General features: G+C 41.7%; 1 protein-coding gene across 1 annotated transcript in view; it reads right to left on the reverse strand.

The window, feature by feature from the left end:
- The window catches only part of LOC119745762 (cytoplasmic dynein 1 heavy chain 1-like), a 118,599-nt gene that overhangs the window by 37,100 nt on the left and 66,742 nt on the right, over window positions 1-14,757 (reverse strand). Inside the window, exons 59-73 of the mRNA XM_038222353.1 lie at window positions 13,731-13,910; window positions 11,990-12,143; window positions 11,042-11,237; window positions 10,451-10,568; window positions 9,572-9,787; window positions 7,973-8,212; window positions 7,292-7,476; window positions 6,771-6,840; window positions 5,791-5,937; window positions 4,957-5,046; window positions 4,359-4,419; window positions 3,701-3,788; window positions 2,269-2,434; window positions 865-999; window positions 139-233 (exon numbers count right to left, since the gene is read on the reverse strand). Of these exons, the coding sequence (XP_038078281.1) occupies window positions 139-233; window positions 865-999; window positions 2,269-2,434; window positions 3,701-3,788; window positions 4,359-4,419; window positions 4,957-5,046; window positions 5,791-5,937; window positions 6,771-6,840; window positions 7,292-7,476; window positions 7,973-8,212; window positions 9,572-9,787; window positions 10,451-10,568; window positions 11,042-11,237; window positions 11,990-12,143; window positions 13,731-13,910 (2,141 nt within the window). The remainder of the gene's footprint in view (window positions 1-138; window positions 234-864; window positions 1,000-2,268; window positions 2,435-3,700; window positions 3,789-4,358; window positions 4,420-4,956; window positions 5,047-5,790; window positions 5,938-6,770; window positions 6,841-7,291; window positions 7,477-7,972; window positions 8,213-9,571; window positions 9,788-10,450; window positions 10,569-11,041; window positions 11,238-11,989; window positions 12,144-13,730; window positions 13,911-14,757) is intronic.

Genomic DNA, 14,757 nt, shown 5'->3' on the forward strand with positions numbered 1-14,757 from the left:
GGCCACACTGGCTCGTGACAGACTTCACTTTATTACTGTACTTGCAGCTCTATCAGATATCTAAGAATCATTTCTTGAACTCGGAACCAAATTACATGATATCTGATGACAAATCCGCCATCATTTTGGAACACGTACCTGGAGACGCCCCTCAGGTTGATGCGGCACAGTAGGATGCAGAACATGATGCGATCTTGGTGGAGCATGCCACGAGCTACGCGGTTATAAATCACCTACAAAAAGAAGGCAAGGAGGAAATAATGCGCTTCTTAAATCTAACAGTTTTGCACAAACTCCATAGGTAATGCTCCAAATACCTGGAAAATCATGACCTGAACCCTAACCCTCAATCGGATTGTCTATTGGCAGCTTGCTAAATTTAAGAGAATTACACGTGTGCAGCTTACTGAATCCAAAAAAATTTACAACAGCTTAAAAAAAAGTCTTCACTGGTGGAATTGACAGACTCCAACAGAAATAATAATAATACTAATACTTATATATTACCCAGAATGATACCTAAGGGAGACATTTCCATAGGGTTGGGCACACATTTTTTTCCAACTTTAATGACAGGGAATCTGCTCCAGGCTGGTCACCTCGTTCGCCACCACCTCCTCCTCCAACACTAACCCCAATACTGTTTCCAACCTTCGGAGACTGGAGCAACAGTCATAACACTCCATCGTTCACGAAGTAAGGCAGAACTTACTGCTGTGTTCATGGATCCAGACATAGTACATGCCCCAATCAGATTTCAGTTTGTGGATGAGAAAGGTGCAGATGCTCGGGGAACTATCACAGTCAACAAACAGTCAACTGCTCATCATTGGATCTTGTGTGCATTTTAGTCAGTAAGTTTACCTGGAAGAGATCCTTGGTAATGATGGACAGGCGTGAGCCGTGCTCGCTGACGTTGTTCAGGTGTTCGTTTTCCGACAGCACGGAGTTGAAAATCTCCAGGAAGAACTTGAGGGAGTACTGGTACAGGAAGTGCACCTGGAGAAAACAAAGAACAAACGAAGAGTTTTTTTTGACAAATTGGTCTCTCTTTGCCTGTATTATGTCGAGCGTCACCTAATGAAGCACAAGTCCACTTTGATTTTTTGTTCACCAGCACTTTGCCGGAGTAACAGCTTCACCTCAAATTGCAATCATTTGTTAGAAAGTCGCAAATGAAATGCCTTCTTGACAAGCGTCCTAGAAGATTTATCCATTCCTAAAGGATCTATGGGGTCCACGCATGAAGAAGAGAGGGCGCCTTTTTACCACTTTCCAGAGCACAGTGGACGGGACACATGGCATGTGTGTATCAGTTGTGCATATAGTGCGAAGAACGCACGACTAAATTTATTCTGAATGCGCGCAAAGCCATGGCGTCTTTGCGTGAGCATCAGGCATGCTCTCCCCCCCTCCCTCCCCCCAGTTGTCTCCCCGACTCTTCCTTCTAACTGTGGTATGTGCAAAAAGCTCAAAGTCAAAGACAGAGTAAATACTTAGGCAACTCTTGGCCCCAGAGTAAATGTAGGGTCTGTGGTATATGTCTCAATGTCTCCAAGTCCGCCTTAGAGTACCCATTTCTTTTCTTTTATATAAACTTTTATTGGTAAAAACATCTTCATGGTAAAACCTCAAGAATTCCAGTTTTTCAAGTGATGCTTTACAAATCCTTAAATCAGGAAAAATCCTAACAAAAATTCTGAAATCAGGGGATATCCTTACACAAAATGCTGAGATCAGGAACAATCCTGACAAAAATCCTTAAATCAGGAAAAATCCTGACAAAAATCCTTAAATCGGGAAAAATCCCAACAAAAATCCTGAAATCAGGGAAAATCCTGACAAAAATTCTGAAATCAGGAAATAGAAATATCCTTACACAAAATCCTGAGATCAGGACAAATCCTGACAAAAATCCTTAAATCAGGACAAATCCTGACAAAAATCCTTAAATCAGGACAAATCCTGACAAAAATCCTTAAATCAGGAAAACTCCTGACAAAAATCCTTAAATCAGGAAAACTCCTGACAAAAAAATCCTGAAATCAGGAAAAATCCGGACCAAAAATCCTGAATCAGGAAAAATCCTGACAAAAAATCCTGAAATCAGGAAAAATCCTAACAAATCTCACCCCTGACAAACCCATACCATCTTTGCATAAGCGCTAGGCATATAGCAGCAATGCGTTCCCATCCCTCCTAGTTCTCCCTTTGTGTGAGGGAGTACTTGTACATGGGGTCCACACTCTCCACATATGCAGTTCTTACCCTGTTGAGAGCCTCCAGAGTGAAGTACATGCTACTGCAGGACTGGGCCAAGGACAGATACTGCTGGGAGACGGTCTCCACCTCGGCCATGACCACGTCCGTCTCCTCCACCTTGCGTGTCACCTCGGCGGCTTCCTTCTTCAGTGTCTCCAGGGTGGTGATGATGCTACAAGACAAAACAATCAGAGAATGCAACTCAAAGAAACCATCAAAGAGTTTACAAATTTGTACCCTGAAGTTTTTGCTGAACCCAAAGAGATTTTCCTCTGATTGTCCGAGTCACTGAGTATAAGATCTGAGAAAGTGTGACGTCACCCATCCCCAAGTCAGGCTCACTTCCTGGACAACGGTTCATGTACATTCCAGAACGACAAATTTCACGATCACAGACAGCAAGTCTACATCCTACTTTTAGAAGGACATTTTGACAACTAAGTACCTGAAAATGGTCCACTGCCTTTCAGCAGATTGCCACTACACCAGTTATAACAACAGTTGTGCTTATTTTCACTCCAAGGAGGAGAATCAAGCTGATTATGAAATGGATTCAAACCAGCCATAGCGAAACCACGGCGCTCCCTGGACAGTCGAACATGCAATGAACATGCAACAGGTGTAGAGTATACGAGCATAAAGAGGAAGTATAGAATAAACTGGAATGCGAACTAGAAGACTGCCATAGCCCAATGTTACACATCATCACGTATGGGTTGTGCAGGATTCCATGACTTTTCCATTACCTTTTTGGCATGAAATATCAACTTTCCATTACTCATTGAAAAATAATAAAATTCCAAGACTTTCCATGATAGCTTTAAATTCAGGGTTGTCCATTTTTGATTACTTGAAACTGCGTTTAACCGAATATTCGGATATTCAAATCTGCCAGCTGCAACTGCGTGCTGAGTCGGTAAAAAAGTTGCCTGAAGAGTGCGCCAGTTAAAATCGGCGTGCGTCGATCGATATGGGGCGCTGGAGTGTTTTGCAGTCAGTATTTTATAACTGTAAAGGGCTTTCACCTGCTGAAAGGATGTGAACAATGAACCGCCGTCGACAAAAAAGTTACCATTGACAAAAAACTTGCACCTGACAATAGAGTGCCACAGCTTTACAATAAAACATCACAGTCGTGTGTATGTGTGTTTTTTTTTGTTTCTGTATATTCCAACTGGCAAAAGAATATTTGAATATTCGGTTGAAGATAGAATATTTGAGTATTCGATATATTCGGGACAGCCTTATTTAAAATTCCAGGATTTACCAGGATTTTTCCAGGACTGCGGGAACCCTGACAGTTACTTCTTTCTGACCTTGCTTACGATGTGACTTATGACTGACTTCCGTTTTACTACGACTCTGCTATATAAAATAGTCTAGGTCAAAAAAGGGCTACAGATTGAGTGAATAACAATGCATACTACTGGCATGTTACCTGTCATCATCCAGTATGCGTCCCTTGGTATCATTCAGAGCTTGCAGCAAGGATTTCTCCAGCTGACGAAGACGAAGGTTGAACTCGCCTGAGGAAAACAAGAAAAGAGACAAGTGACACACTGTGAGGTCAACTGTATGAAGACAAAACCAACAAATTTTATCTCCTATAATGGCCACCATCGAGATGGTCATCAGCCTTGCAGTTGGTTAATCTTTACTTAAAAAAATTGAAAGGGAATTTTTAGATTTTTTTTTATTGTTCTATAGCCTCCCTTTTGCTGCTAAAAACAAAACAAGCTGATAGCAAATGTAGCTAACTTTGGCTTTTAGCTTATAGCAAATGCAGCTAATTTTTGCTAGGTTTGAGAAAGTTTGTAAGACTGGGCCCAAAATTTAGAGGTTTGGATGAGATGACAGACTAGACATGACTTAAGAAATTTTCCAGTCATATGTCTCCTATTAAATAAATGTGACTATGTGACTATTGGAAAGAATGGCTCTAATAATGTAGGTCAGTATTAAAGTTGGAATGCTGTTGCTGTCACTTGAAGTAAGGATATTATGATGTTGCAAAACAGACGTATACAGCACTGAGGGAATAATAAATTGGTATTAGAACAAAATATGAATTCTAAGATGCGAAGGAAGTTACATACCTTGGAGTTTGAGAAGATCGGAGCGTTTCTCATCAACGTCAGGACGTTCAGCCTTCAACACCTGACAAAAAAGGAAGATTAAAAAATAAAATCAATTTCTACCTCTCTGATAAAAAATCAGTAAATAGCTAGACTCAAACCTTGAGTCTAAGGCTCGTTAACACTGAAGCCCTTAAAAACATGGACAATAATTGCTGTGACTACTGACAAGCTATAACTTCACATCAAAAAAGTTCAGCTGGCTCGTGCTTTCAAGCCAGATGAAATTATACGTCGTTCATAGGGGTTCTATCTCACACAAAATCATTTAAGAAATTATCACCCCTGAACCAGAAATCGAAAAAAGAATGCTGAAATTTTACCAAGTCTCACTTTATGATACGACACAAGATGCGGATGTCCATGACACAAATCGACTCAAGAAAGAATGTTACCCAACTCGACTCGACCTATTTAACCTAACAACTCAAATTGACTTGAGTCACCGCCTTGGAATGACTCGACTTGACTCAAGCCGCTGCCTCAGCATTACTTGACTTGACTCAACTCGACTCGAGTCACAGAAATCAGTGACTCTTTTACAACAGTGCTAACTTACCTGGTTCAGGCACTGGCTCTGCAGACTGCTCCTGGTGACGGTGAAGTTGACAAAGGTCACCCTGGAGCAGATGTCTGGAGAAAACTCCACCTGGAGAGGTGGATAAAAACAACAGTGGTAAAACAGGCAGCTGCTACACAGCTGGAAAGTCTTCGTAATAGAAAACAATGCCTAGTGCAACTGGATACAGAAAATGAAACTCAGAATGGCAGCCAATAGACTTAAGACATAATGACATCACACTTTGTTTGCATGTGTGCTTTCCTATGGGAGCCAGATGGAGACAAATGGCTGGCGTCCCCAACTGGCTCCCTTAGGAAGGCGTACATGTAAACAAAGCATGACGTCATTATGTTTTAGGTCTATTGCCATTGTTCTTGACATGACAGTAATATTTTGATATGAAAAAAATTGTGTTATTTTGATTAAAGGAGGGCACTTCAATTCAGAATTTTATTTTTATAATCTTTAATTTTTTAGGTTGATATAAAATTACTAAATCTGAAAATTTGCTTAATAAACTGGACATTCAACAGTTGGTACCCCCAACTCAGGTCATTTTAGCGCCCTCCGTGAGCTCAAAAATGCGATCTACTTGAATAGTCTTTATAAAAAAATTACAATTGTCTCAAAATGTGGATATTTATTAAGCTTAAAATTTCACAGAAAGTCTCTGCATACCATTCCTGAATACCAAACCAGTTCAAAGTTCAACTTCTTTTAAGTAACCAAGTAACCATGAATTTAAATATATAGCTTCACTCTTCCACAAACCACTATTTGTGCCTACTTCCTTACTGAGCCATTATCATAAAATCTAGATTCTCTGCTTACAGTTGGGTCTCTGGTCGACAGGAAGATCATGAAAGCTGGCGACAAATCGATGTCCTGGTCTCCCAAGCTGATGAGTACACGGCCGCCGGTACGCCGCACCTCGCGATTCAGCACAGGGTTCAAGATTGGATCGTAGTTCTCCACATCCTGGACAAAGAATGGAATCGAACCCATTACCACCTAAACTGCACTGTGTTACATATGACATTTTATCTTCACGATTATTCTCATTGAGTGCTTGAGCGGTTTTAGACGCTACAGTGAGTAATAGGCACAGCGGTTTTGGGCAGTATGGTGACTAAAGGGTTAGTTATTTTTGCTAGGAACCTTCCTGTACCCTCCAAAATCCACCATTGTGAAGAGAACAGGTGGAACATTCTTTTTACTGGAGTACGTGAAATTCAACAGGTGATAATCCGCGGTTTACCTTTGAGGTTTTTCGAGGTTCTACATGGTTTTACAGGGTACCTTGGAGTTCAACCTGGAGGAATTTTGCATTTATCCCTAAATTTCAAGGGGCATCAAGCCCAATGCAAAGTAGTAGTAGCTTTTCTGTTTCTTGCCCAATCTTACAAAATTCCTCGAAAACCGCGTTGTGGATTTGGGCAGATCTGTGAAGGTAAAAGTCAATAATTTTCTAGATTCTGCCAGCAAAACAATTATTTGAGAAGGATCGAGGCCCAATTCCACAGAGCTTTCTTGATGACAATATTGCTTTGTAAATTTCCGTGCTGAGCACAAACTCTGATGGGAACCAGTCACACACAGCATACATCGCATGAAAATTTGGCCGGTAATCTGGTATTATATATATTTTTTTCAAACATTTTTTAAGATGGCATGCGGATTAAAGATGTGGTGTTCCGAATGTAGATTTCCACAAGTATCGCATGAGGACACTAAAAAAATGCGAGACAATTGTTCCAATGTCCAACATTAACCAGTAATGACTTGATTCATGTTGTAAGTGACGTACTCACCTGCACCAGCAATGGGTTACCAAATCGCAGGGCGCTTTCCAGGTTCTTGCGGAATGCATCATCCAAGAAGCTGTAGAGGAAGAACAAGTCGGATAATATGAACATTATTATATCAATTAATTTATCACTTATATAGACTGTGAAGATGTGTCTCTCCAAAAAGTTTCTAAACAACTTGTGAGGGACTTGTGAGGGACTTGTGAGGGACTTGTGATGGACTTGCGATGGACTTGTGACTGGACTGGTGATGGACTTGTGATGGAATTGTGATGGATTGAGATGCACATGTGATGGACTTGTGATGGACTTGTGATGGATTTGAGATGGACTTGTGATATACTTGTGATGAACTTATGATAGGCTTGTGATGGACTTGTGCCGAGCATGGGGTGGACTTGTGAAAGACTTGTGATGGAATTGAGCTGGACTTATGATAGATTTATGATTGACTTGTGATGATTTGTGTTGAGCTTGAGATGGACTTGTGATAAATTTGACTTCAACTCCCCCGATCAACCCACCTTGTCTTGGTAATCTTCTTGTCCCTGTACTCGTTGAGGATGAACTCCGTGGCCTGGCCTGAGGGATCAATGATGAGCGGGTACCGGTTATAGCGGTTCAGCATGATGGCGTTCTCCGTGCACAGGTCGTCCGAGGGCAGGGCGTTGGCTTGCCAGCGAAGACGCTCGTCGGCGTTAGACAAATACTATCACGGAAAAAAAAAAGATGAAAAAAAAAATCAAATGAAACGCTCATTCAGGGGTTGTGCATTTCTGTTTTGGGCCAATCGGCTTCAATATACACCTATATCAAACACAAACACAGATATGCAAATAACCGTACAAAAGCGGTACAAACTTTCGAGTTTTCCATAGGTTTGTGCACAAACGTGCATGTGCCCAGCAGGCATCACTTTGTACATCGAGTCAGCACTCTAGTAATTTAATATAGCTCTGTGGCTCTGACCCTTTTGAAGAAATTTGAAGTTTACCAAAAACAACAAATATACAAGGTGCTATTGTGTTATCCCAATTTGTTTAAAAAAGAGGATATCCTGTAATTGCATGAAGAATGACATCCTTAAATTCATTTGTCAGTCTTGGAGCTGACACCCCCCCCCCAAAAAAAACCCACTTGGGAACCAGGTTTTCAAGTTAGAAGTGATCACGTAAATTGTTCACGGGAAGATCATCAAGGCCTACCTCCACTCTGGCAATGTCGGATCGGTACTTGATGCAGGCGGCCTGGAGATGGGAAGCCCAGCTGTTGAAGAGATTCTGCCGCATCTGCTGGTCAAAGTAGCCGGCGTAGGCCATGAACGCCGAGGACAGGAGGACGTCGCCCAAGATGGTGGCCATCTGGGCCTTGAAGGACTCACTGCCGGTCTCCCAACGCTCACGCTCGTGGGACAGGCTTCTCAGCAGGGCTGTGCTGCGGTTCACCTGGTGAGGAGGGAAAGCAGGGATGAGTAAGCCCTCAGTGGTGAAAACGAGAGAGTGTGAAGGAAACTGGAGTGCAAGTGAAGCTAGTTTGATCATTGGTTGAGTGGTGGTTGATTTGTTACATATGTCGTGCCTGCGTGCTAATATGAGAAGCAGCTATGGACGATGTGACATGTGCAACTGCCCTAACAATAGTTAAACAGTGAAGTACAATTAGGTACCATTCAGTACGTTCCACAAACGTTCCACAAGCGACCAGTACGTTCCACAATGACCCTAGCTCCTTCCTCTTCTGAGACTGCCACCCAACTATTCCACTTCATTGGGCACACCAAGCTTGCTCTAGGAACCTACACTTCACTGATTTTGCTTTTGCTACTCAAGTGTTTACTTTCTTAGAGTTTAGGCACTCTCCTGAAGACGGTCAGAGCATACTGACTGGAACGTCTAGTTTATACCTCTTTTCAGAACCATTCTCTTCGTTGAGAAATTATGCACACATGGTGTTTCCGTAAACCTTTCATTGTTTAGTATCTCCACCATGCAAAGCCTCAAATCTTACTGACAACTGCTTGACCAGTGGTTAATTTTTCACACATTTTGCCCTTGTGCACTAAAATTTAAAGCCATATTGTAAAGGTCTGGATCACGAAAAGTCTAAACAATAAATTAAATTTATGGAGAAAACTGTTGAATACCCTGTTTGTTTAGCTAAAATGGGGCAGAAATGTTTGCCTTGTTTCAAGCAGTAAATAAAGACATCGCATTTTGAGCAACTGGCACTGTGAACTTTTTCTCTTAATTTTCTATCGACTAGACTCTTGTTTCGAGTAAATGCAACATTTGATTTTCTGACATAGTTGCCCCAAACTGTTTCAAATGTCAAACTTTTTATGTACTTGACCCATAAGTCACTGAACCTACATCACCCAAATCCACCCTGCCTGTTACAACCAATACCATCCAATACTCTCTAGTTGTTTTTTTTATGGACTAATCAGGAACTAAATACAATGTAATACAATGTAATACAATGTAGTACAATGTAATACAATGTAGTACAATGTAATACAATGTAGTACAATGTAATATAATGTAGTACAATGTTGTACAATGTTGTACAATGTAATACAATGTAATACAATGTAATACAATGTAGTACAATGTAATACAATGTAATACAATGTTGTACAATGTAATACAATGTTGTACAATGTAATACAATGTAGTACCAATGCAATACAATGTTGTACAACATAGTACCAATGCAATACAATGTATTACAATGTAAAACAATATAATACAATGTAACACATAATACAGGTGTTACAGTCATTCAGTGTCTTGTTTGTAACTGACCTTGATTTCCACTGACTCCAGGTCGCTCTTGATGGCCTGTGCCTGGCTGATGAGCTGAGCGTACTCCTCCTTGTATCCGGCGATGCTGTGCTCCAGCTCAGCTACCAGCTTGTTGACCTGCTCCTGTTTGATCTTGTTCTTGTCGGCTTCATTCTCCAAACGTTCCAGCTCGCTACGGAGAGGCTCCACGCGGTGAAGCATATCGGCGTAGCTGATCTGTTTAGTACAGAAAAGTAAGGATAATTAACTGTTTACAAGTCACACTTTTCTCGGTTTACACTTTTCTCTGTGTGCCAAGGTAATCTTTGTGAATTTGTTCAAGTGGAAATAGCACACATTTAGCAAAATGAAAAAGTAAAGAGGTAATTTTTGTTTTGTTTTAAAGCATTTCACCTGAACAGAATGACAAGATTTTCAAAACCTTCAACTTACTGTGTGTCATTATAAAACGGAAGGTGAAAATGTGGCTACCTGAGGCCTTATGGGCTTTTCTGTTCTGGTCAATTCTTATTGTTATGATATTTTTAATTGGATTAATGCTGTGTTACTTTTGTTTCTAGAAATTGTGATATCATTCTAGATGATCAATCTTCAGGCTTGCAAAACCATTATTAAATGATAGATTTGTTAAAGAGACAACACTTGCTCTTTCTGGACACGTCAAGATAGGGTAATAAAAAAACCCAACAAATGGCAGAAAAATATAGCCAAATCTAGTGACAGAAATTTTAAATGGCAATAGTGTTCAGAAATGTTTATCTTTAGCTTAAAATGCAGAAATTTTTTAACTTTTCTCAATGACTGCATTGCCTAAAGTCATGGAGAAGGCTAGATTCCGGGGGAAGGGGGGAGGGCCGAAAAGGGTGGGGGCTGTGTTACCTGAGCGATGGCCCATTTCACCATGGGACCACAGGCCAAGCTGGCTCGGTTCATCTTCTCAAAGTTGAAGTCAGGGTTGGACATGTATTTCTTCATCATCTTGTCTCGGGTATCCTCGCTGACGACAAAACAAAAACCATCAAAGTATCGGATTTGAGCTCAACTGGGCAATGATTCCTTACACAAACACAAGAGATTTCTTCACAGACATATCTTATGAGGTTTGGGCCAGAGTTTAAGTCAAGACCTTTACAAAAGATCAAATCACAAGTCCAACGAAAGTGATGTCACAAATAACAGGGGATAAACAGCACCAAAGGAATGTCTTTGTCAGAGTGTATTTGAATAGCTTGAAACTTGATGAGAGACTTGGGGATTTGTGATCGGCTTGTGAGGACTCGGGAAGCTTCAGAGTAAAAAGTCTTTTGAATAAGATTAAGCAGCCCTGCGGGGTTATGTACATTCAGAATAAGAAAGAATTTAAATGCACCTGCACCAAGAGAGAGTCCACTAAGTCTGGAGACTAACATCTCTTGAAGCCAAAGACGAAGTTTGATTTTAAGAGGAAGGGGAAGGGGGAATCACACTCACGAGATGTTCTCAGTGTTGAAGTTGACGATGGTACTGATGAAGTTATCCCTGATGATGATACCACGGATGGCCTTCCAGTCCGACGTGTTCTCCCCCAGGAGAAGGCAGATGGACTCCAGGGCCAGCTTGACCAGTACTGGGGGGTTGCCCATGGAACGGATCTCCACCAGATTCTGCTTCTTGATGCCCTTCACGGCTGAGCAACACACAAACACATAAAAAACAAGCACTTTGAAGTGGAGTGCCATGGATTTGTGGTCTGGAGCATCAAACTCCAGATCTGCGGATAATAGTGCAGGTTGTGGGTTCGAGTCCAGCCTGAGTGATTGTGGTGCATGTGTGTTCTTAGGCAAGGCACTTTCTCACTCATTGCTTCTCCTCACTTAGGGGTACTTGGGTACCTGCGGGGCCGGATATTCCTGTGATTGATTTTAGCTGCCTTGTGCTGAAATTCCAGCAGCGTGCTGTGTACGCTCAAGGGAGCCGAGAAGGTCTGTGGAATGTTTTACAGGCCCCACAAGCAGAGGTAATAATGAGCACTGATTCTGGTGGATATGTATGCTTTAAAAATTATTATGAAGAAACAGTGGAAAGCTGCAAGAACAAAAATACTGCTACTCTAAACATTTGGCTTTAATGGAGATCCACTTTGGATCCCAAAATTTAGGTAGGATTAAACCAAGCACTGATGGCCAAAAATAGCTATGATAAAAACTATTATTTGGATTTTTGCGGGCACTGGACAAGGAAATTCCGGAGGAAAAATTTGCATCTACATATTTAAGAGTGCATTACAAAAAAACTGGGAATGTGTAATCATTTTATATTGGTCTAATCTACTATCTCAACACTGTTCTATAACGATATCGTTCAACAATCAAGAGCCTCTATAATACTGGTGTCATTTCAAAAGCCTGGACCCCTGAAAATCCACCATGCTTGCCATACCTTGTTGGGCGTCACGCACCGCAGGCTCCACCTTGGCCAAGTCAGCCATGACATATTCTCGCTTCTCTCCAATCTCGGCCGTCTGCACGGTCAGGGCCGCCTGGATCTCCTGGGATGTCACCTTCTTCTTCTCTGCTTCCTGCTGGTCTTTCACCTTTTACACACACACACACGGAGACAAGTCAACAAGGGCTTGCTTTAATTTAAAAAAAAAATGATCTGCATACTGCCAACGAAACCCAAATGTCGGGACCATTGTTTTAGTGAAGTTCTGCATGTAGCACTTTCAAAATCGAGGATATGAAAGCCCAATTCATAAGCTTCCTTTTAGTACAAGAATCATTCCAATCACTCATGTAATTTTCAAGTTAAGGAATTTTAAATACAACCACTGTTCTAAAGTTCTGTCCACGGATCACAAAAAACGTGTGTGTTCTTTCAGCAAAACGAACACAATTCACACACATCCCCTATGTGATTTGATTTCGTTTTGCTGAAAATAGGCACACGGATTTTGTGATCTGTGGACAGAACTTTAGAACAGTGGTTGTGTTTAAAATTCCTTAACTTGAAAAGTACATGAGTGATTTGAATGATTCTTGTACTCAAAGAAAGCTTATGAATTGGGCTTTCATATCCTAGATTTTGAAAGTGCTACATGCAGAACTTCACTAAATCAATGGTCCCAACATTTGGGTTTCATTTTTTTACTCTCCCTGTATACATCATTCCGTTGATGCTCATTTTGTGGTCTTTCTAAAAGACTGTCTGGGGAATTCTGCAGTTGCTAACTCTGCAGTCTTCCTGCAGAAAGTCTGCAGTATTCTGTAGTTGCTCTGCAGACAAAACTTGCACTTGTGCAACAATTTTCCGAAGAAAGTCGGACAAAAATAGTTTCAAAATGGCGGGCGGAGGTGCTTCAACAAAGATGTTTAGATTATTGAAAAGTTGCGCAGCCACGCCAAGTTTAGTGAAATCGATCATAAATGTGATGCGCAGCTGTGCAATAAATTTGTTGCGTAAGTCCTACGCATGGCGTAAGTTATGCACTGTTTCTTTAAATCGGCTGCAGGACTGGCCGGACTGTATGTTCTCTGACCCATGTTCTTAATGCCTGACCAAGTGACTAAGGCAGTCGCAGGTAAAGCGCATATTACTTTAATGACCATGAAAAACACAGACAAACCAATCCAACCAATCAACAGACAGACGGATTGACTGACTGACCAACCGACAGCCAAACATCAAAAACGAAAAGATGTAAACATCAATCGATAAAAACAATGGATATACAGTGGAACGTCGCTATACTGAAAACCGCTAAACCGAACATTAGGCTATACCGAACATCGTGCTTGACTCCCGATTTTTGTGTACAAAACCAACCTAACATTGTTATTGAAAACCGTCAACAGAAGAGCGACAAGTGGCTATTATTTCCTCAAGGCATAGAAGGGGAAAGCCACCCATCGATGTAGGTAGTAAGCTCAAAACTGTGTAATAAAATAATTCAATAGTCGGCACGTGTTCGAAATCTTCTTTCAGTAACTACCAGGACATACAGGGTTGAAGTTATGAAGGGTGCCATTTATTGAAAAGTGAGCACCGGAGCACCAGCAGCTTAAAATCGTTATGCCGAACGATCACTATTACGAACAATTTCTGTGTATCCCGCGATGTTAGTTATAGCAGCGTTCCACTGTAAAACAAAATCATTAAAACTACTGTGGGCAGGTCTCACCATCTGTTTGAGTTTGGCGTTGGCGGCAGCGTTCTTGGCCTCCAGCTCTTGGCTCTTGCGTGCCAGGGATTTCTGGAGCTCCTCCACCTGTTCCACCGTCTCTTTGATCTTCTGCAGGCCCACGTTGAGATGGAGCTGTTGCTCCTCCAGGTCTGAGCGCTTCTCCTGGTACAACTTGACCTGATGGCGGCAGAGGGGAAAACAGATGATGAGGAAACCATGTTAACTGGAAAGGTGGCATTGTGTCCATGGGCAAGCTACTTCACCCCAACTTGCCTCTCTCCACCCAGGAGTATAAATGGGTACCTACATTAGCTGGGGAGTAACCTGCGATGGACTGGCATCCAGGGGGAATAGAAATATTCTGTCATGACTTTTCCATGACTTTCCACGATAGCTTTAAATTCCAGGATTTTTACGTGACTGTGGAAACCCTGCATACTGAAACCTTCCCAACTGACGAATTAAATGATTTATAATAATAATCATAATAATTTGGGGACTGATCATCCTTACTCGCAGCTGAGAAGCTGAATTGCGAGGGGCACGGCTACAACGTGGCCGAACCTAAGGCATGTAATGGCGCCTTTGGCAGCCGCCATACGATTCATGTATGACCACGGAGCACAGCCAGAGATCGAAACTGTTTAATTTTTTTGCGGAGGGAGGAAAACTGGAGAGCCTGGAGAAAAACCCTTGTGTCACAGGAGTGAATCAACGGGCAACTCTACTCCCTTATGGTCCGAGCTGGGAATTGAACCCGGGCCACAGTGGTGAGAGGCAAGCGCTTTACGCACTATAAGCCAATCCAACCCATTAATGATGTTTGTAAGAGGAACTACATCCCTTTTGATGATGAAGCTACCTATAAACAAGGTAGTAAATCAAACACAACTTGGTTTATTTCGGGAAAGAAGCGCGCATTTACATGTCCATCGGTGCTGCCTGATTTTGACTTCCTCTGTTTTATAAAGGCAGTCAAATCACCAAACATCTCAGGGCCGGTCATTTTGCACTGCTTTCCCCT

Source organism: Patiria miniata, unplaced genomic scaffold (genome assembly GCF_015706575.1).
Source record: "Patiria miniata isolate m_02_andy unplaced genomic scaffold, ASM1570657v1 HiC_scaffold_7, whole genome shotgun sequence".
NCBI lineage: Eukaryota > Metazoa > Echinodermata > Asteroidea > Valvatida > Asterinidae > Patiria > Patiria miniata.